We start from the raw sequence: 23783 nt of genomic DNA on the forward strand, positions 1-23783 counted from the left end.
CCGACGATTGTCTGGTTGAAGCCATATGCGACACTCATCGGTGAAGAGAACGCAATGCCAATCCTGAGCAGTCTACTCGGCATGTTGTTGGACCCATCTGTACCGCACTGCATGGTGTCGTGGTTGCAAAGATGGACGTCGCCATGGACGTCGGTAGTGAAGTAGCGCATCACGCAGTATATTGCGCACAGTTTGAGTTGTAACACGACGTCCTGTCGCTGCACGAAAAGCATTATTCAACACGGTGGCGTTGCTCTCAGGGTTCCTCCGAGCCGTAATCCATAGGTAACGGTCATCCACTGCAGTACTAGCCCTTGGACGACCTGAGCGAGGCATGTCATCGACAGTTCCTGTCTCTTTGTATCTCCTCCATGTCCGAACAACATCACTTTGGTTCACTCCGAGATGCCTAGACACTTCCCTTGTTGAGAGCCCTTCCTGGCACAAAGTAACAATGTAGACGCGATCGAATCGCGGTATTGACCGTTTAGGCATGGTTTAACTACAGACAACACTAGCTATGTACCTCCTTCCTGGTGGAACGACTGGAACTGATCGGCTGTCGGACCCCCTCCGTCTAATAGGCTCTGCTCATGGATCGTTGTTTACATGTTTGGGCGGGCTTAGTGACCTCTCTGAACAGTCAAAGGGATTGTGTCTGTGATACAATACCCACAGTCAACGTCTATCTTCAGGATTTCTGGGAACTGGGGCGATGCAAAACTTTTTTGATGTGTTTGAGTTTAAGTATTCGGAAGATTTTTTTATGACAGTGTTTGTCTGGAGTGTAGCCTTGTCTGAAAGAGAATCACAGACAGTAAATGTGATGGTAAAGTAGAATGCTGGAGATCAGATTAGTAGATCCAATAACTGATGTGGAGGTACTGCATCGGATTGGGGAAAAGAGAAGTTTATTGCACAACTTGACTGAAAGAAACGGTCGGTTGATAGGACACTCCTGGAGATACAAAGATATCATTAAGCCTGTAATTTTTTTGTTGGAGTGGTTGAGGGCGAAGGGTAAAAATTGTACAGCGACTAAGGCTTGACTTCAGTAATAAGTTCAAGTGGATGTAGGTTACAGTAGTTAAGGAGAAATGAAGAAGCTTGCACAGCACAGCCGGCCGGGGTGGCCGAGCGGTTCTAGGCGCTTCAGTCTGGAACCGCCCGACCGCTACGGTCGCAGGTTCGAATCCTGCCTCGGGCATGGATGTGTGTGATGTCCTTAGGTTAGTTAGGTTTAAGTAGTTCTACGTCTAGGGGACTGATGACCTCAGAAATTAAGTCCCAAAGTGTTCAGAGCCATTTGAACCATTTTTTTGCACAGCACAGACTAGCGTGGTGAGCCGCATCAAACCAGTGTTCAGACAGGAGACCACGACAGCATCGTCAACAGCAACTGTTTCTGATCGATGAATACGCACAAGCATGTACTTAATTTGGTCCCAGAATGCACTGCTGGTGAGCAACAGCACTTGCATCCCGTAACCAGACACTCCGGTTGGGAACAAAAACTGGGTGAGCCGCTGGACTCATTTTCCTGTCGAACGACGTTCAAATTCACCCTCCAGCCGTCCTGATGTACATTTTCCATCGTTTAAGAAAAACACTACAGACGAATGGCGAGCTGGCTGCATCCTTGCCTCTGCGTACCACGCCTTCAACAGTGCTGCTTCTCTATTGACCTAGTCCTCAAGAACTTTATCCTTCTTTCTGAAAGCACCATCGTAGCTCAATAGGATACTGGTGTCCACTGCTCGCGGTCTTCTGGATACCATCCCTGCCTCCAGATAGCGGACTCTGAGGTTTGATTCGCAGATGGCTGTGAGATTTTCTTTGGTTGGAGAATGGGTGTTTATGTTGCCCTAATCATTTCGTCTCAGCTTCATCACGAAAGACTGGCAAGTGAGATAAAAAGACTTGCAGCAGGTGACCAAACAACTCGAGGTGAATGTGAATTTATGCTTTCCCGGCGTATACAGCTGGCGAAGAGTTCTCGGGCTTCCAGCCGGGTGGCGGTGTCTTGAAACTGCGACGTGGCGCTACTGAAGGACTCAGATCTACCAGAGGCAGTGCAGAAACGACTGTATCCCAGAGCGCAAACGACACCGCGCCTGTATGGATTGCCCAAGATTCACAAAGATGGGGTACCTCTACTAGCGATTCTGGACACTGTCAACTCGCACAGTTATGGACTGGCCAAATACCTAGCGACACTATTAAAGCCACTGGTGGGACACTGCAGACATCACGTGAAAAACTCGGCAGAATTCGTAAGAACACTGAAGGATATCCGAATACAGAGAGATGACCTACTCGTGAGCTTCGAAGTCACCACCTTGTTCACGAAAGTACATCTACAAGATGCCTTGGCACTCCTTAATCAGCACTTCGAGCCTGATACAGCGAAGCTCTTTGAATATGCACTTACGACCACCTACTCCAAGTGCAATGGAAAGCAATATGAACAAGTGGATGGAGTGGCCATGGGATCTCCCCTTGCCCCAGGGATCGCGAATCTTTATATGGAACACTTTGAGGAGGTGGCACTACAAACTGCTCACCGTAAACCCAGGCACTTCTTCCGATATGTGGACGATACTTTCGTGATTTGGCAGCATGGCAGGCAGGCACCGGAGGAGTTTATGGACCACCTAAACGGCATACATGAGAATATCACCTTCACGATGGAAATAGAAGAGACTGGCTTTATTCCATTCCTGGACATACTGATGAGGAAGAAAGCGGATGGTACGCTGGGCCATTCAGTATATAGAAAGAAGACACACACAGACCTGTACCTCCATGCAACCAGCTGCCACCATCCGGCGCAACGCCAGTCAGTACTGACCGCCTTGGTACATAGGGTGAGCGTCATTTGCGACAAAGAAAGCCTCTCAGGCGAATTACACCACCTAAGGTATTTCGGAAAAACGGGTACAGTGAAACACAGATTGGTAGGGCCTTCAAGAGGAGACAGGCTGACAAATTTCAGGAAGAGGAAGAGGAAGTTAACAAGAGATTACCTTTCTTCCATATTTGGGGCCCATATCAGCGAAAATCGGGAGGCTACTAAGAAAATCAAACATAAATAACGTCTTCCGACCACCGCCGAAGACGAAAGAGCTGCTGGGCTCAGCTAAAGACCCACTCAAACTGAACACTCCTGGGGCATATACAGCATTGCCTGCGAATGTGGTGTGCAGTACATTGGACAAACGCAGCGCTGCATCTCTAAAAGGTGCGAGGAACACACCAGGCAAGTCCGGCTTGGACAGATAGAAAAATCTGCTATAGCTGAACATAGCATCAAAGAAAATCACACCTTTGATTTCGAAAACACCAGGGTGCTGTGCCGAGACGGGAGGTATTGGGATAGCGTCATTAAAGAATCAATAGAAATACGGGTCCACGAGAATCTTGTGAACAGGGACGAAGACTATCAACTGAGCGCGGCCTGGAATCCAGCATTAGCCGCAATACGCCAGGAACGCACCAATAACCGTCCAGCTCACGAGACGCGTCCGGAATGCTCTGACGGAGACACGAACGGCGCACCCGCTTCCCCCTCCGCCCTTCCCGACGGCTCCTCTGGACCCAGCATCCCGCGGCCAGGTGGTGGGGGGCACACCGGAGGTATAAAGGGACCGGCATCCGCAAAGTCTCGGCACTTCGCCAGAAGATGACGAGTATGTCACGCGTCGAATCGTCGCAGTTTGAAGACACCGCCACCCGGCTGGAAGCACGAGAACTCTTCGCCACCTCGACGTGAGTTTGCAGGCCAATAATGCCACATGATCATTTGACTTCGGAATAGTGGCTACGTAACCTACAACAGTTTAGTGCACGGAACTACACTAGGTGGGGCAGGCCGGGGAAAGGCGGTTACCTGAGCGTCTCCTTGATGCAGGCCTTGAGGTAGGGCAGCTCTTCGAGGTGTGCGGCGGAGAGTGGCGAGCGCGGCGTGGGCAGCGCGCGCCGCAGCTCCTCAAGCAGGGCCGCCTGCTTCTCCGGGTTGCGGGACAGCTGGTACAGCGTCGATGCAGCCGCCACGGACGTCTGCACACGCAGCCCACGAGGACAACATTAAGAAAGAATAAGGACACGCTCTCACGTCACTAAATGAACATCACGTGATATTTCAAAAGGTGAAGTCGTCTCCTCACTTACTTCGGTCAAGTGGCGATTTCTTACAAGTGCAGACAGTTCTTGTAGCTACTAAGAAAAGTTAATTTTTTCGGTATTATAATAGAACTGTGATTGCTATATTTACTTTTTTATAGTTTAATTTTTGTGATATACACTACTGGCCATTAAAATAGCTACATCACGAAGATGACGTGCTACAAACGCGAAATTTAACAAACAGGAAGAAGATGCTGTGAAATGATTAGCTTTTCAGAGCATTCACACAAGGTTCGCACCGGTGGCGACACCTACAACGTGCTGACACGAGGAAAGTTTACAACCGATTTCTCATACACAAACAGCAGTTGACCGTCGTTGACTAGTGAAACGTTGTTTTGATGCCTCGTGCATGGAGCACAAATGGGTACCATCACGTTGCCTACTTTGATAAAGGTCGGATTGTAGCCTATCGCGATTGAAGTTTATCGTATCGCGACATTGCTCCTCGCGTTGATCGAGATCCAATGACTGTTAGCAGAATACGGAATCGTTGGGTTCAGGAGGGTAATACGGAACGCCGTGCTGAATCCCAACGGCCTCGTATCACTAACAGTCGACATGACAGGCGTCGTATCCGCATGGCTGTAACGGATCGTGCAGCCACGTCTCGATCCCTGAGTCAACAGATCGGGACGTTTGCAAGACAACAACCATCTGCACGAACAGTTCCACGACGTTTGCAGCAGCATGGACTATCAGGTCGGAGACCATGGCTGCGATTACCCTCGACGCTGCATCACAGACAGGAGCGCCTGCGATGGTGTACTCAACGACGCACCTGGGTGCACGAATGGCAAAACGTCATTTTTTCGGATGTATCCAGGTTCTGTGTACAGTATCATGATGGTCGCATCCGTGTTTGGCGACATCGCGGTGAACGCGCATTGGAAGCGTGTATTCGTCATCGCCATACTGGCGTATCACCCGGAATGATGGTATGGGGTGCCATTGGTTACAAGTCTCGGTCATCTCTTGTTCGCATTGACAGCTCTTTCAACAGTGGACGTTACATTTCAGATGTGTTACGATCCGTGGCTCAACCCTTCATTCGATTCCCGCGAAACCCTACATTTCAGCAGGATAATGCACGACTACATGTTGCAGGTCTTGTACGGGACTTTTTGGATACAGAAAATGTTCGACTGCGGCCCTGGCCTGAGCATTCTCCAGTTCTCTCACCAATTAAAAACGTCTGGTCAATGGTGGCCGAGCGATTGGCTCGTTACAATATGCCAGTCACTACTCTTGATGAACTGTGGTATCGTGTTGAAGCTTCATGGGCAGCCGTACCTGTACACGCCATCCAAGCTCTGTTTGGCTCAATGCCCAGGCATATAAAGGCCGTTATTATGGCCAGAGGTGGTTGTTCTGAGTACTGATTTCTCAGGACCTATGCATCCAAATTGCGTGAAAATGTAATCACATGTCAGTTCTAGTATAATATATTTGTCCAATGAATACCCGTTTATCATGTGCATTTGTTCTTAGTGCAGCAATTATAATGGCTAGTAGTGTAGGACTAATAACTGATATATTACCGCTGTAGACTACAGTAAGTAAGCGTAGACTACGGTAGTTTTCCTAGTTCTTTGGGTCAGTTAAGGTCGTACATGTGTTACTTGCATGTTGTTTGTGTTGTATACCTATCAGATTTTACCGGATAACGGTATCTTTCTTTATATATGCAATCGGTGTATTACTACATCCTCTACAAACTGGAAGCAATGAACTGTCAACAAACTGAGTGAGGATATAAACTGACAAAAAAAATCACAGCACCAAGAAATAATTAACGCAGAGTAATGAAATTTCGGGAATACATTTGTCTGGGTAACATATTTAAGTGATTAACATTGCAAAATAACAGGTTAATGTCAGCGCGAGATAAGCCATTCCAAATATGGAATGCTGGTACACTAATAACGAGTTAACCGCCATAATATTCAATGCAAGTATGCAAACATGCATTTATTGTGTTGTACAGGTGCCGGATGTCAGTTTGTAGGATGCAGTTTCATACTTGTTGCGCTTGGTAGGCCAGTACACGGGGGGTTAATGCTGTTTGTGGATGACGCTGGAGTTGTCTGGTGATGTCCCACATGTGGTCGACTGGAGACAGGTCTGTGATATCGATTGGAGACAGATTTGATGACCCATCAGGCCAAGGCACAATGTCAGCATTCTGGAGAGTATGTTGGGTTACAACAACAGTATTTGAGCGAACGTTATCCTGTTGCAAAACACCTCCTGGAATGGCGTTCATCAATGCTAACACAACAGGTCGAACACCAGATTCACGTACACTTTGTAGTCGGGGTGCGAGGGACAACCAAAAGAGTGCTCCTGCTGTCATACAAAATCGCACAATAACTCCAGGTGTGGATCCAGTGTGTCTAGCACACAGACAGATCAGTTTCAGGTCCTCAATTGGCCTTCTTCTAACGAACAGACAGCTGTCACTGGCACCGAGGCAGAACCAGCTTTCATTTGTGTAGTGTGCTAAAACAACTGAACCGTAGTTATGGTAGAGCGCAACTCTAATTACTACCGATATTTTGGTTAGCTAGTTACTGTGCCTTGACTTCAGGTGTCTATTGTGTTTTCACCCTGCCCTCCTATGAGGTCTCGCTTGACGCCAGTGAAGTTGCAAATGTCAGTGGTTTGGGTTCGATGGAATACTCGGTGCAGGGCATCTGGCTCGGAACTGTCTTTGGAGTAACCGATTTGTAACAGTTCGTTGTGTTAATATGGTGGCAACTGTTGCTCAGATTGCTGCTGTAGATGCAGTACGATGTTACAGAGCCATATGCCGAACACTATGGTCTTCCCTCTCGGTAGTGCCATGTGATCGTCCGGAGCGTGGTATCCTTGTGACCGTACACTATCGTGGCCACTGCTGCCAGCAGTCATGAACAGGACCTACATTCCTCCCAAATCTTTCTGCAATATCGCAGAAGGAACATTCAGCTTCTAGTAGCCCTATCACACGACCTCGTACAAACTCAATGAGGCGAGGTGTTGATTAGGGCGTCTTTGTCTCCTTAAAGGCATTCTTGACTAACATCAACTCACCATGTCCACTGTCAAAGGTAACTAAGGCTCATGACTGTTAAAGCGTCTGTTTAAAGTAAACCTTCTAGCGCCACTCTCACGCGACTGGCGCGAAATTGGAACAGACATCATGTATCAGATGTAGAAATATACCTACCAACTTTCGGTTACGAGCACAACTCCTTCTTGGTGTTGCGATTGTTTTTCCGTCACTGCATAATAGGCCAGGTAACATTGGGAACATTTTTGTTCTGCATGTTATCCACCTCTCTGTTACTTAGTAGTAAACGATATTTATAGCAAAACTGAAATTTTGAGTTTTAATTCAGGTTTTATTCGAAAATCGTTGACTTATACCGCGAAACAGAGGGATGTTGTAGTAAAAATAAAGAAGGCAATATGATTTTTATAGGGCTAGAAAATGCAGTTTCCTCAACCAAAAGATAAAAAAGAACACAAACCAAAAAGCATCGAACATAGCTTCAATAATTCGTCCAACTTACATAATACATGTTTCTGTTTTTCATAAACAACTTCTATATTCACCAATGGTAACAGGAAACCCTTGCCTTTGATATATGATTATTTGTTTTGCACATAATCAGAACTTACAGGATATAAATTGCATTTTATAATGGACTGAATGATGTGCGTTTCCAATTATGTGCAACACAAATAACCAGACAAACAAAAAAACGAAGAGAAGTCTTCGGCCCCCACATTCATTCAGTTGTCTTACACAGCCATTCTTGTTCCTTTCTTTACCAAGTCTACCGTTAACCCTACCATTTACTACGTCATTTATGTAGTTTACCAAAACTGTTAAACCGTAGTTATGGCAGAGCGCAACTCTAATTAGTATCATTATTTTGGTAATCTACCTTGATTTCGGGTGTCTGGAATTTCTTCGTCACGCCGGGAGAGGATGCGACTTCCGCATGCGCCGGTATTAACCCCATGCCGTACTTCGAGGTGTCTCACTCGTTATAATAATTTTGAACCAAGCATGAATATCTCGAGCCAGACTCGTGGAAACGAATGAAGACCAAATGTAAACATAACGAGTCCCCACTCGTGGGAACGAAATCGGTTCAAATGTACACATCGCAAGTGAAACTCATGAGACAAACACTTGTCAGTTACAACTGTGATTTAGTTCTTACCATTACGCTAAGAGAACTGGTCACATTTTGGTAACTCTACGTTACAGAGCAAGAGTGCTAGTGGTTTTGTACTTTCGACTTTGAAGAAAAGTTTAATAAACCCTTACACAATGTTAAGAGAGGGGCGTTTACACGGACGAAGTGATGAAGAATCCAGCGATAGCTACGTGGCTGTACAAAACAGAAAATATGCGAAGCGTTAAATTATAGACGACGATAATGCATTCAATACCTAAATCAAACGTCTCATTGATTTAGTGGGAAGCGAAAAACACATAATCGATTTGGAAATATTCTGGGACTTGTTGCCTAAAAGCACTTGCTTCAAATAATTTAAGTGAATACCCAGGAATATTACAAATATATTCTCTTATGTTTGATGATAGATATTGGGAAATACTTGTTACAGAAACAAATATCTTTGCACGATAATTGACAACAAATGGGAAAACGAAAAGTGGGTGACACTTGGTAGCCTGTTACTTTCGACGAAATTAAGGCCTACTATGCACAGTGCATTTTGATGGCGCAAGCCAGAATATCAGATATACAAATGAATTGGTGTATAAGGCCATTAATAGAAACGCCATTATTTCAAAAAGTAATGTTTTTATAAGACTTAAACAAATTTCGAAATCCTTACATTTTTGCAACTAATACATCTCTATTTCCAAACAATAGCTCAATACATAGTATCAATACTAGGAATAATGACAATCTACATAAAGACCTAAAATCATTTACCTTGGTCCAGAAAGGGGTCCAATATTCAGGAACACACATTTTCAATAAATTGCCAGCAACCATTAAAAACTTGGTTCCAAATAAAGCACGGTTTAAACAAAGTTTGAACGACTTTTTGATGGCAACTCCTATTACTCCATAGATGAATATCTTAAAAGAGACTGCTAAGCCAGCTTAAGTAAAAATAACTGTCAGAGTTGAGTTTTGACAGCACTTGATCACAACAGTTAAGATTAGGTATTTTGTGTATGATAAATTTATTAATAGTTCATTAATAGTGCATAACAATGTTTCATTATGACAGCGTGTTAATTCTGTAAATATTAGCTGTTCCAGTTTACCGCACTGTATTCACCTATTTCGACAATCTCCTGACAAATGATCAGGGTAGTAAGTATTATTTCAAATGTTTTATGTTTTATGTCATACTTTCCGACATGTTCCACACCCACGAGAATCATCTCATTTTTTGGGTCTATGGAACGAAAACTGAATCTAATACAATGTAATCAATAATGAAACGCCTTAGAAAAAACAAATTAAACAAATTAAAAGAAATTTACAAACAGGACGAAAATGTCATAGACAAATCCTTAATGTATATGAAGGGCGTTTAGCCTATAAACGATTTAATCCATATAAAACAGCGAGATTTGCACTGAAAATTTATAAACCCTGTGAGCAAGCAGCGATTTATAGGTTCAGAATATATACTGGCCAGGAAAAAACTGATCAGAATAATAATTCATCAAAGAATGGTGTCATGAACTTCTCATACTCGATACTGAATAAGGAATGTGCTTGGTTTCTTGACAACTGGTACTCCTTCCCCAATTTCTCTTTAAAATTACACCAGGAAAACAGTAGTGTTATCGAGATAGTACGCAGAAATAGGCAAAATGTGAGAAAAATATGCAAAAACAAATTTTAAAGAAAGAAGTATGTTTGTGGAGAAGCTGGCTTTGAGATGGAAAGACAAGAGTGACATGTATGTCATACGAACGGAACACGAAACTGTGGAGATGGTTAAACACATAGAAAAAGGTTTAGAAAAACAATGAAACTGAAATGCATTCTCGAATACATTAGTGAATGGGTGGAATTGATCGTTAAGATCAGATGTTGGCCTGTTTCCCAGTCACGAGAAAAATCTTCGAAAGGATACCGAGAACCTTCTTTGCATATTTTGGACATGGCTCAGTTCAATACATACGTTATCTATAAAACAATACACATTCAAAGACAGGAAACATATTTATTAACGAATAGACATAGCAGAAGTAATTTTAAAAATGTCCAATTACCGGACTGCGAAAGGCATGGAAACCCTTCATTAGGTGAAACATATCTTCTACTCCAAGCATAAGAGCTCATTTCCCAAAATATATCGGAAAAAACCGACAAGGATGTTCAAGTGGAGCATTTATTTTTGTAATTTAATTTTTTGTTGACAATATCTAATTTAAGGCGTTGAGTAATTACAGTCCTTCTGAAGAAATCATACCGGAAGACTATAATTTTTGTTAAAGTATTGTAAATTTATATATTTTTGTTTCGAAGTATTGACTGAAATAGTGCATTAAAAACTATAGGTGTCACAACTAACTCTGCCACCTCATATATTTCCGAAATGAAAGAAAATGTGAAAAATACAATTGGCCACGGATGCACCTATGCCAGGGGCTTACACAATGGGCAGGAATACACAATTCTTCGAATGTAAACAACGTCATCTTCAGCACAAAGTTATGTTTTATTTTAAATGGCACATGTACATTTTTTCTACGGAAATGAAAACTAGAGATGCGATTAGCATTGGCAGGCTTGTTTCCACTGTTCTAAATCTCATACCTCCTGAAATACGTAGACATTAAGGGACGGAAATTGCGCCGCAGTTTGCCGTTGCCTGCATGTTTCCCCAACGGATGCTTCAGGACAGTGCAGGCAACCCGCATTGCGGCATTACTGCAGAAACTGTGGCACCGTATCCATTATTTAAGGCCTAAGTATTCGAGAAGGTATAATGTTTAGAGAAATGAATCCAAATCTGCCATCACTAATAGTACCTCTAGCTCTTATTTCTGTAGAAAAAAACATACATGTGCCATTAAACAAACGGGACTTTGTGTTGAAAGTGAAGTTTATTTACTTGCAGGGATTCTGCATCCCCGCCTACTGTGCGAGCCCCTAACATAGGTGCATCCCCGGCCAGTCGCATTTTTCACATTTTGTTTCATTTCGAAAATACATGAGAGGTGACACAGACTGTGTATATACAGTGATCAGCCAGAACATTATAACCACAGACCTACTATCGATATAAACCTGTCCAGGCGATAGCAGCGTCACCTGGCTAGGGATGGCTGTTAGTCAGACACACGTATGGTGTATGTAGTATCAGTGAACACGCTGTCCATGCGTAGAATGGGGAAGATGAGCAATCTGTCTGACTCTGACCGAGGACAGATTGTCATGGCCCAGAGGCTCGGCATGAGCTTCTCAGATACTGCACGACTTTTCGAGTGGTCGAGGAGTGCTGTGGTGAGTGTCTTCAACACGTGGCGAAACCAAGGTGAAACCATGTCCACACGTCATGGGGTCGGGCGGCCACATCCCCTTACAGATGTCGGTGGTTGTAGACTGGGCAGACTGGTAAAACGGGACAAGCAACTAACGGTGCGGAACTAACATCAGATTTTAATGCTGAGCAAAGCACAAGTGTCTCTGAACACACAGTGCACTGAACACTCCTAACAACGGGCCTCCACAGCCGACGACTAAGCACGTGGCAATGTTAACACCACGACATTGGTAACTACGACTGAAATGGACACGTGACCATCGGCACTGGACAATGGCGCAGTAGTAGAGCGATGGATGGTCTAATGAATTCCGATGCCTTCTTCATCATGACGATGAGAGGGCGCGAATCCGTCGTCTTCTCGGTGAAAAACTCCATGATGCGTGCACTATGGGCTGGAGACACGATGGTGGTGGCTCCATTATACTCTGGGAAACACTCACGTGGCATTCATGGGTCCAGTAGAGCTCGTGCAAGCGACCATGACGGCCCAGGAGTATCGTACACTAGTTGCAGACCACGTACACCCCTTCTTGACGATCATATTCCCTGACAGCAGCGGCATCTTTCATCAAGGTACTGCGCCATGTCACAAGGCCAGGAGTCTGATGGAGTGGTTCGAAGAATACAGTGAGAGTTCCAATTGGAATGCTGCGCCCCCCGATGGAAAACATTTGGGATGTGACTGAACGTGGCGTCAGAGCCCATCGAACCCCTCCCCGGAATTTACGAGAATTAGTTGACTTGCATGTGCAGATGTGGTGCCAACTCCCTCCAGCGACCTACCAAGGCCTCACTGCTTCCATACCCCCATGGTCTCCGCTGTTTTCGGTGCGAAAGGTGGACATACCGGGTTACTAGGTAGGTGGTAATAATGTTCTGGCTAATCAGTATAAAGGAACAAGCATTAAATTAGTGTTGATGTCTAAGAGAACAGTATCGCGTGAAACAAATAAAAGTGTAGCTACATAACAGGATTCCACATGTCGGCTTGTATAGCGATTGACTGGCGCATCACGCTGGTCCATTTAGCACACGTCGTCTCCAACCGCACGGGTTTCGTCGAACTAAGTACTCTCGTGCTCATGGATTAAGGATAATGCTGATATATGATGAAACAACACTCTGGTGAGTGGTTTGCAGGTTTAAATCACCTCGGGTTATGACGATGCGGTGCATTTGACTTGCGATCGTCGCACAGTGGCGCTGGCAGCAGTCCACATACGCAGAGGTGTGTCGGTTCATGTCAGAGTACGGCGCAGCGAGTAAATGTGCAGACGTTTTCAGACGTGATATTGGTGACTGTGTTTTGCAAATGGCTCACAGAACACATATTGATGACGTTATGAGAGTCAGAAAACTAGGGCGACTGGAGGCTGGTGAAACACAGCAGGAAGTAGCACGATCGCTCCATGTGGCACAAAGTGCAATCTCAAGATTATGGCAACGATTCTAGCAGACAGGAAAAGTATCGAGGTGCTACACTACGGGAAGCCCACAGTGTGCAATAACCACAAGAAGACCGATATCTCACCATCAGTGCCCGCAGATGGCCACAGAGTACTGCAGGTAGCCTTGGTCAGGACCTTACTGCAGCCACTGGAACACTTGTCTCCGGACACACAGTCTGCAGACGACTGAACAGACATGGTTTATTCTCCCGGAAACCTGCAAGGTGCAATGCACTGACCCCTAGTCACAGGAGAGCCCGTAAAGCCTGGTGTTAACAACACACTACACGATCATTGGAACAGTGGTCCCAGGTTATGTTCATGAACGAGTCCAGGTATAGTCTGAACAGTGATTCTCGCCGGGTTTTCATCTGGCGTGAACCAGGAACCAAATACCAACCCCTTAATGCCCTTGAAAGTGAACTGTACGGAGTTCGTGGTTTGATGGTGTGGGGTGGGGTTATGGTCGGTGCACGTACACCCCTGCATGTCTTTGACAGAGGAAGTGTAACAGGTTAAGTGTATCGGGACGTCATTTGCACCAGTATGTCCGCGTTTTCAGGGGTGCAGTGGGTCCCACCTTCGTCCTGATGGATGATAACGCACGGCCACGCCGAGCTGCCATCGTGGAGGAGTACCTCGAAACAGAAGATATCAGGAGAATGGAGTGGCCTGCCTGTTCTCCAGACCTAACCCCACTGAGCACGACTGAGATACTCGGTCGACGTATCGCTGCGCGTCTTCAAACCCCTAGGACACTTCAGGAGCTCCGACAGCCACTACTGCAAGAATGGGAGGCCATATCCCAGCAGCTGCTCGACCACCAGATCCAGAATATGCCAACCCGTTGTGCGGCCTGTGTACATGTGCACGATGATCATATCCCATATTGATGTCGGGGTACATGCGCAGGAAACAGTGGCGTTTTGTAGCACATGTGTTACGGGACGGTTTTCTCAACTTATCACCAATACCGTGGACTTACAGATCTGTGTCGTGTGTGTTCCCTATGCCCCATGTGCCTACGCTATTAGTGCCATTTTTGTGTAGTGCCACGTTGTGTGGCACCACATTCTGCAATTATCCTTAATTTATGAGCATGAGTGTAGTTTGTAGTACGTGATTAGGTCCATGGGCAAGCGCAGTGCGGACAGAGCAACGTGAGAAGTGCAATGGGCAGACGATGTGCCGGAGCGGCGAGCACCTCAGCAGTGCCCATGGCGGTGACGACTACCGAGCTGGAAAACCAGCGGCTTTTTCTGTCTGGGGGTGACTAACTGATGAGACGTCGCAATAAAGTCGTTGGTTCCTTCGTGGTATTTCCGCTGATGATTTGGAATCTTTTCGTGCAGTGAATCCAGAGTTTAATTCTGCCACGAAGATACTTCACTAAGGTGTACCTGCTGCGAGACTGTTGTGGCAGTCATTATCATCATACAACGGAAGTTAATGATGAGCTCCCATCTGCTTTACTACATCGTAACGGGACTTTGTTGTGCCAAAAACGAGTGATTTATGACTGGTGTGAGACAATATTGATAGTGCTCGTGGAAGTTCGGCTGCCCTTTTATGTATATTTCTGTACGGTATCGATCACTGGGGTACAAAGTGACAGATTTATGAGTTCTTTTGTTTATTTTAAAGGGTAACTTATGTGTGTGATTTAAATTTGTGTGTGAGTATTGTACCTCTCGGGCAGCGTCTCGCTGCAAACTACATTGTGTTACACCACCTGAGCTGGCGCTTGCTTTAAATGTATGCGACTCAGCCAAAGTGACAGTGTACTTCACTGAGTAATGGAACATAGATTTCGTAAATCCGTTTACAGTGTTAAATTGTGAGAAAGTTGCTACACAGATACTTTTTTAATTATATATAATTATATTGAAATAAGTGGTTCATGGTGTGGGTTCCTGTAGTCATGTCCTAGTTCATGAACCACGGGCAACGTATGAGTGGCCAAGGAAGTGGTCCCGACAGTCGGGATACCAGTTACTTTGGAATAAGGCAGGGCATCTCGGACATGTTCTGAGTCGTGGTCACCTTTGTGCTCATACGGCAAAGACTACCAAATCCACCGGTTAGTCCCTCAACCGTTAGGGGTAAAACTCAATGGGACTCGGGGAAAGTAAGACTAGCAACCTGCTTCCCCGATACTTTAAATATGATGCTGGCAACAATCAGAGCAAAATCCCCCGGACCTTTGGAGGTGACATAGTCCCACCTCTAACTGACAAACCAGGAACTCCTAAGATACGACTTGGCAAACAAATGGTAATGAGATGGGGAGCTATTAATATCAATGGGGGCTACTCTAGGAAGAAGGTAGAGCTGGCAGAGGCTGCAAGTAAGAGGGGGCTGGACGTTTTAGCTGTTAGTGACATTCGGGTAAGGAGTGAGAAAGAAGAGGAAGTGGGAGAATACAAGGTCTACCTGTCAGGAGTCAAAGCAGGAATAGCACAATGGGGTTTAGGGCGTTACATCAGGAAAGAAGTGGAACCCAGCGTAGTTGCAGTAAGGTACGTAAACGAACGACAGATGTGGATAGATTTGACAGTGTCTAGCAAGAAAATTAGGATTGTGTCAGTGTATTCGCATTGTGAAGGGACAGATCAAGATAAGATGGATAGTTTTTATGAGGCTCTCAGTGACGTAGTTGTTAGAGTAAAGGACATGACAGTGTTCTGCTCATGGGTGATTTTAATGCCAGGATTGGAAATTGAACAGAAGGGTATGAAAAGGTTATGGGTGAATTTGGAGAGGATATGGAGGCCAACAGGAACGGGAAACAACTCGTGGATCTCTGTGCCAGTATGGGCTTAGTAATCATAAATTCCTTTTTTAAACATAACATTCACCGGTATACTTGGGAAGGCAGGAGAACCAGATCTGTCATTGACTATATAATAACAGGTCAGAAATTCAGGAAGGCTGTGAGGGACACACGTGTATTCAGGGGATTCTTTGATGACACTGATCATTATTTAATCTGCAGTGAAATTGGGATTGTGAGACCGAAAGTGCAGGAGGTCAGGTCCATATGTAGGAGGATAAGAGTGGAGAAACTTCAGGATAAGGAGATCAGGCACAAGTACATAACAGCGACCTCAGAAAGGTACCAGTTAGTTGAATGTAGTCCATTACAGTCATTGGAAAAGGAATGGACAAGGTACAGGGACATAGTACTAGAAGTGGCTAAAGAATGTCTTGGAACAGTAGTGTGTAAAAGTAGGATGAAGCAAACAGCTTGGTGGAATGACACAGTCAAGGCAGCCTGTAAAAGGAAAAAGAAGGCGTATCAAAAATGACTACATACTAGAACTCAGGTAGACAGAGAAAGTTATGTTGAAGAAAGAAACAAAGCCGAACAGATAATTGCAGCATCCAAGAAGAAATCTTGAGAAGACTTTGGAAACAGGTTGGAGACTATGGGTCAAGCTGCTGGAAAAGCATTCTGGAGTGTAATTAGCAGTCTTAGAAAGGGAGGTAAGAAGGAAATGACAAGTATTTTGGACAGGTCAGGAAAACTGCTGGTGAATCCTGTGGATGCCTTGGGCAGATGGAGGGAATATTTTGAACAGTTGCTCAATGTAGGTGAAAATACGATCAGTAATGTTTCAGCTTTCGATGTACAATGGGATAGGAATGATGATGGAAATAGGATCACATTTGAGGAAGTGGAGAAAATGATCAATAGATTGCAGTGCAATAAAACAGCTGGGGTGGATGAAATTAAGTCGGAACTCATCAAATACAGTGGAACGTCAGGTCTTAAATGGCTACACAGGATAATTGAAATGGCCTGGGAGTCGGGACAGGTTCCATCAGACTGGACAAAAGCAGTAATCACACCAATCTTTAAACAAGGAAACAGAAAAGACTGTAACAAATACAGAGGTATCTCTTTATCAGCGTTGTGGGTAAGATCTTCTCAGGTATTGTTGAAAGGAAAGTGCGAGTATTAGTTGAGGACCAATTGGATGAAAATCAGTGTGGGTTTAGGCCTCTTAGAGGTTGTCCGGACCAGATTTTTAGCTTACGGTAAATAATGGAGAAGTGTTATGAGTGGAACAGGGAATTGTATCTATGCTTTATAGATCTAGAAAAGGCATATGACCGGGTTCCTAGGAGGTAGATATTGTCTGTTCTACTAGGTTTTGGGATAGGAGGCAAACTTTTGCAAGCGATTAAAGGTCTTTACATGGATAGTCAGGCAGCAGTTAGAGTTGACGGTAAATTGAGTTCATGGTTCAGAGTAGTTTCAGGGGTAAGACAAGGCTGCAACCTGTCTCCACTGTTGTTCATATTATTTATGGATCATATGTTGAAAACAATAGACTGGCTGGGTGAGATTAAGATATGTGAACACAAAACAAGCAGTCTTGCATATGCGATGACTTATTTGTGATGGCAGATTCGATTGAAAGTTTGCAAAGTAATATTTCAGAGCTAGATCAGAAATGTAAGGACTATGGTATGAAGATTAGCATCTCCAAACCGAAAGTAATGTCAGTGGGAAAGAAATATGAACGGATTGAGTGCCAAATAGGAGGAACAAAGTTAGAACAGGTGGACAGTTTCAAGTTCTTAGGATGCATATTCTCACAGGATGGCAACATAGTGAAAGGACTGGAAGCGAGGTGTAGCAAAGCTTATGCAGTGAGCGCTCAGCTACGATCTACTCTCTTCTGCAAGAAGGAAGTCAGTACCAAGACTAAGTTATCTGTGCACCGTTCAATCTTTCGACCAACTTTGTTGTATGGGAGGGAAAGTTGGGTGGATTCAGGTTACCTTATCAACAAGGTTGAGGTTACGGATATGAAAGTAGCTAGGATGATTGCAGATTCTAGTAGATGGGAACAATGGCAGGAGGGTTTCCACAATGAGGAAATCAAAGAAAAACTGGGAATGAACTCTATAGATGTAGCAGTCAGGATGAACAGGCTTAGATGGTGGGGTCATGTTACATGCATGGGAGAAGCAAGGTTACCCAAGAGACTCATGGGTTCAGCAGTAGAGGGTAGGAGGAGTCGGGACAGACCAAGGAGAAGGTACCTGGATTCGGTTAAGAATGATTTAGAAGTAATAGGTTTAACATCAGAAGAGGCAAATGGTAGCACTGAATAGGGGATCATGGAGGAATTTTATAAGGGGGCTATGCTCCAGACTGAACGCTGAAAGGCATAATCAGTCTTAAATGATGATGATGATGATGATATATTAAGATATTATAGTGTGTGTAGTAATATTGTGGTTTTTCTCTGTTTTAGATCCCTAAAATCTGTATCCGATGGGTTGGCTCGTCGGTTCATGTGCCGAATGTAAATATTATATAAACTGAAGATGGAGAAGGAAAGGAAAGGGAAATAACTTATGATATCATCTGCATCGGGACTTTATGCAGAAGTACAGCTGTATATTTCGTCCGCAAGAACAGACACGACGCATTCATGGTGTGTAAATGTTCATCACAGATTCTGAATGAAGCTATTCAGGATGAGGTCTGGGCACTCTTCGTCTGTTCTAGCCTGCCTTTTGATATAGTAAAGAAACTATGCGTTATGATCTATGCCTTGTTGTTAGAATTCCGTAAGTTGTTAAGTTTACTAATTGCTAATCCGCGTCCTTAATTATAATAATTCTGATGAAGTTAGGTTATTGACACTTTTAAACTACCTTGATGTTAATTATGTTCAAATTAATTAGCGGAGCTTGACAGTTAAATAACCATTTTACCAGAGCTTAACCGAATAATCAAATGTATTCAGGTTACTAACGAGTGCCTTATTAAATCATTTATATTTAAACAATTAGTGAAATTTTTCAGCTGTCCCTCGGACATGGGTGTGTGTGTCGTCCTTAGCGTAAGTTAGTTTAAGTTAGATTAAATAGTGTGTAAGCTTAGGGACCGATGACCTCAGCACCTTGGTCCCATACGACCTTACCACAAATTTCCATTTTTTTTCAGCTGTGATTGGACTCACTCAGTGGCTACTCCCAAAACCCCGTATCCTTAAAACATTTCAAAAACTATAATGATATATAGATCTCCCAAGCCTCATTTGTGAGCTGTTTTTTGTTGCTAAGCATATTTCCCACTGTACAAACGAAGCACGTTTTTCCACTCGCAAGTGACAACAGTAGCAACGTCATGACAAACTGAAACTGACAGTTTTAACTCCTAGTACATCGTACAAGATGTCATGCACATCCAGAGGTGGTAAGACAAATTCACAAAACGAATAAAATCCTCTCGTGCTTCCAGCGGTGTCCGGCGGTTAAAATCCTATAAGCTGTCGAGCAAGTTCTCCTCGGCCATTGTCAGGTGGTAAATGACTGCCGTGACGCCATTGTATAGCCGCGCTGTTGGCTGTGAGGTCACTGGTGTTCTCTTCCTCGCTAAATACGGTTACGTTTTCGTCCCACGTCCGTCGCATCCGCTTCAACCTCGCAATGCGTGGGTTCCACGCAATGCTGTGCTGAGCTGTTTGATGGTGTTTTCAGATGTTTTTATTTCTACAGTTTCTTTTATGACACTATCGCAAAATCCCTTCGTCCTCATAATGACAGATGTTTCGTCGGATAGAATTCGTTGTAGATTTTCTAAAACATGTTCTGCCACGGCTGAATTTGCAGGATAGCGTAGGCGTAAGCACCTCTCGTCTTCCGTCCGGCGTTGCTCCACAGTGAGTGCTGTTTGGCGGACGTAGTAGAAGCCACACTGACATGATATCTTGTAAACTCCAGACATTCTGAGCCCTAGAAAGTCATTCACAAGTCTCATGAGATGTATTTTTGTTGGGACCCTGAACACGGATGTAACGTTGTGCCTCTTCAGGAGCTTGCTAATTTTTCCCGACTCTGTGCTACAGAAAGGCAAAAATGCAAGTTTCTTGTTCTCTTCTTCGGTGGCGTTTTTAGTGCACGTCTCGCGAGAAACCACCTGACGCGATTGGAAGCAAGAGAAGGTTTAATTAATTCATATCGCCTCGAGACCCTGCAGTCATCCATATTCCCAAAACCTTTGTAAAACCACTAAGTTGGTCCACAAAAGACATATTGATTTTATGATAAACATTCTTCCCAATCCTCTCGGAGAAACTACTTTCGTGTTAAATATACCTTCCCAAGGGCCAACGTTATTTTGTGGCATCTAAACTTCGCATGGCACTGAAAACTGTATTTAACAGACAGAAACTACAACCGGTGCTGCGGACTATCGCTAGATGCCAGGAGAGTACAGAAGCAATACGACATACTCCCACAAATGCGTTGAAGGAAGACATTTAGTTGTAGGTATGTCCCTCACTGCCCCCCCCCCCCTCCCCCTCCCCCCCCCCAAAGACTAACAGCGTTTTGTTCCTGTCTACATGCGTACTCCGCAAGACACAATAAGGTGCATGGCCCAGGGTTCCTGCTCCACTCGCAAATGGAGTGAGGGACAAACTGGTTATCTGTTTGCCTCCGTACGAAACCAAATTTTTCTAATCTTGTCTTCCGGGCCCTTAATCGGAATATACGGTAGCGCCGGTAGAATCGTTCTGCAGTCAGCTTCAAATGCAGGTTCTGTAAATTTTCTCAAAGGTGTTTTGTGAAAAACAACGTTGTCTTCCCTCCTATGATTCCCATTTGAGCATCTCTCATAACACTCGCGTGTTTATCGAAACTGCCGATACCAAATCCAGTAGCGCCCGTCTGAAATGCTTCGATGATTTAGTTTAATCCAACCTGGTCGGGATGCCATACATTCGAGCAGTGCTCAAAAACGAGTCACGCAACATCTACATCATACTCCGCAAGCCACCTTTCCTGTTCCGCTGTGAATGGCATGTGGGAAGAATGATTGTCGGCAAGCCTCTGTATTAGCTCTGATTTCTCCAATTTCCTCGTCGTGATCGTTTCCCGACAAGTATGCGGGAGGAAGTAATACACTACTGGCCATTAAAATTGCTACACCAAGAAGAAATGCAGATGATAAACGGGTATTCATTGCACAAATATATTATACTAGAACTGACATGTGATTACATTTTCACGCAATTTGGGTGCATAGATTCTGAGAAATCAGTACCCAGAACAACCACCTCTGGCCGTAATAACGGCATTGATACGCCTGGGCATTGAGTCAAACAGAGCTTGGATGGCGTGTACAGGTACTGCTGCCCATGCAGCTGCAGCAAGATACCACAGTTCATTAAGAGTAGTGACTGGCCTATTGTGACGAGCCAGTTGATCGTCCACCATTGACCAGACGTTTTCAATTGGTGAGAGATCTGGAGAATTTGCTGGCCAGTGCAGCAGTCGAACATTTTCTGTATCCAGAAAGGCCCTTACATGACCTGCAGCATGCGGTCGTGCATTATCCTGCTGAAATGTAGGGTTTCGCAGGGATCGAATGAAGGGTATAGCCACGGGTCGTAATACATCTGAAATCTAACGTCCACTGTTCAAACTGCCGTCAATGTGAACAAGAGATGACCGAGACTTGTAACCAATGCCACCCCATACCATCATTCCGGGTGATACGCCAGTATGGCGATGACGAATACACGCTTCCAATGTGCGTTCATCGCGATGTCGCCAAACACGGATGCGACCATCATGATACTGTAAACAGAACCTGGATTCATCCGAAAAAATGACGTTTTGCCATTCGTGCACCCAGGTTCGTCGTTGAGTATACCATCGCAGGCGCTCCTGTCTGTGATGCAGCATCAAGGATAACCGCAGCCATGGTCTCCGAGCTGATAGTCCATTCTGCTGTAAACATCGTCGAACTGTTCGTGCAGATGATTGTTGTCTTGCAAATGTCCCCATCTGTTGACTCAGCGATCGAGACGTAGCTGCACGATCCGCTACAGCCATGCGGATTCAACTAAGTACCTGGGTGTGAAAATTACGAACAACTTCAGTTGGAAGGACCACATAGATAATATTGTCGGGAAGGCGAGCCAAAGGTTGCGTTTCATTGGCAGGACACTTAGAAGATGCAACAAGTCCACTAAAGAGACAGCTTACACTACACTCGTTCGTCCTCTGTTAGAATATTGCTGCGCGGTGTGGGATCCTTACCAGGTGGGATTGACGGAGGACATCGAAAGGGTGCAAAGAAGGGCAGCTCGTTTTGTATTATCGCGTTATAGGGGAGAGAGTGTGGCAGATATGATACACGAGTTGGGATGGAAGTCATTACAGCATAGACGTTTTTCGTCGCGGCGAGAGCTTTTTACGAAATTTCAGTCACCAACTTTCTCTTCCGAATGCGAAAATATTTTGTTGAGCCCAACCTACATAGGTAGGAATGATCATCAAAATAAAATAAGAGAAATCAGAGCTCGAACAGAAAGGTTTAGGTGTTCGTTTTTCTCGCTCGCTGTTCGGGAGTGGAATAGTAGAGAGATAGTATGATTGTGGTTCGATGAACCCTCTGCCAAGCACTTAAATGTGAATTGCAGAGTAGTCATGTAGATGTAGATGTAGATGTAGATACGATGCCTGTCATCTCTACTGCTGGTGATACGAGGCCGCTGGGATCCAGCACGCTGTTCCGTCTTACCCTCCTGAACCCACCGATTCCATATTCTGCTAACAGTCATTGGATCTCGACCAACGCGAGCAGCAATGTGCGATACGATAAACCGCAATCACGATAGGCTACAATCCGACATTTATCAAAGTCGGAAACGTGATGGTACACATTTCTCCTCCTTACTCGCGGCATCACAACAACGTTTCACTAGTCAACGACGGTCAACTGCTGTTTGTGTATGAGAAATGGGTTGTAAACTTTCATCATGTCAGTACGTTGTAGGTGTCGCCACCGGCGCCAACCTTCTGTGAATGTTCTGAAAAGCTAATCATTTGCATATCACAGCATCTTCATCCTGTCGGTTAAATTTCGCGTCTGTAGCACTTCATCTTCATGGTGTAGCAATTTTAATGGCCAGTAGTGTAGATTATCTGGCTGTTCCCAGAAAGTGATATCGAAATTTCAATAGTAAACCTGTCCGTGAAGAACAACGCCTCTCTTCTAGCGTATGCCACTTGAGTTTGTTGAGCATTTCTGTAATGCTCTCGCGCCGATTAAATGATCCCATTACGAAACTCGCCGCTCTTTGTTGGATCTTCTCTATCTCTTCTATCAGTCCTACCTAGTAGGGATCACAGATTGATGAACAATACTCAAGAATCGTTTGAACAAGCAGCTTGTAAGTCACTTCCGTCATGGGTGAGATTTTTTTACGCTGTCTACTGTATAGATAAGTTTCATTTTCCAATATTCTCCTAATAAACCGAAATCGATCATTTGCCTTCCCTACGTCCAAATCCCATTTTAGGTGCTCGTTCCATTTCATATCGCTTTTCAACGTTAAGTCTGGATGTTTAATCGACGTGAGTGTGTGGAGCAGCACACTACTAATGCTGTATTCGAATATTACGAATTGTTTCCTACTCATCTGCATTAACTTACATTTTTCTACGTTTACAGCAAGCGCCATTCATCACACCAAACAGAGATTTTGTGTAAGTCATCCTGCATTCCCCTTTTGTCACTTAACGGCGGCAATTTCCCGTACGGCACATCGTCCTAAGCAAACAGTCACA

General features: G+C 44.5%; 1 protein-coding gene across 1 annotated transcript in view; it reads right to left on the minus strand.

Annotated features, from left to right (window-relative positions):
• LOC126275586 (probable cytochrome P450 49a1) overlaps positions 1 to 23783 on the minus strand; it is a 129123-nt gene that overhangs the window by 41380 nt on the left and 63960 nt on the right. The window contains exon 8 of the mRNA XM_049977213.1: positions 3890 to 4059. Coding sequence (XP_049833170.1) covers positions 3890 to 4059 — 170 coding nt within the window. The remainder of the gene's footprint in view (positions 1 to 3889; positions 4060 to 23783) is intronic.

Source organism: Schistocerca gregaria, chromosome 1 (genome assembly GCF_023897955.1).
Source record: "Schistocerca gregaria isolate iqSchGreg1 chromosome 1, iqSchGreg1.2, whole genome shotgun sequence".
NCBI lineage: Eukaryota > Metazoa > Arthropoda > Insecta > Orthoptera > Acrididae > Schistocerca > Schistocerca gregaria.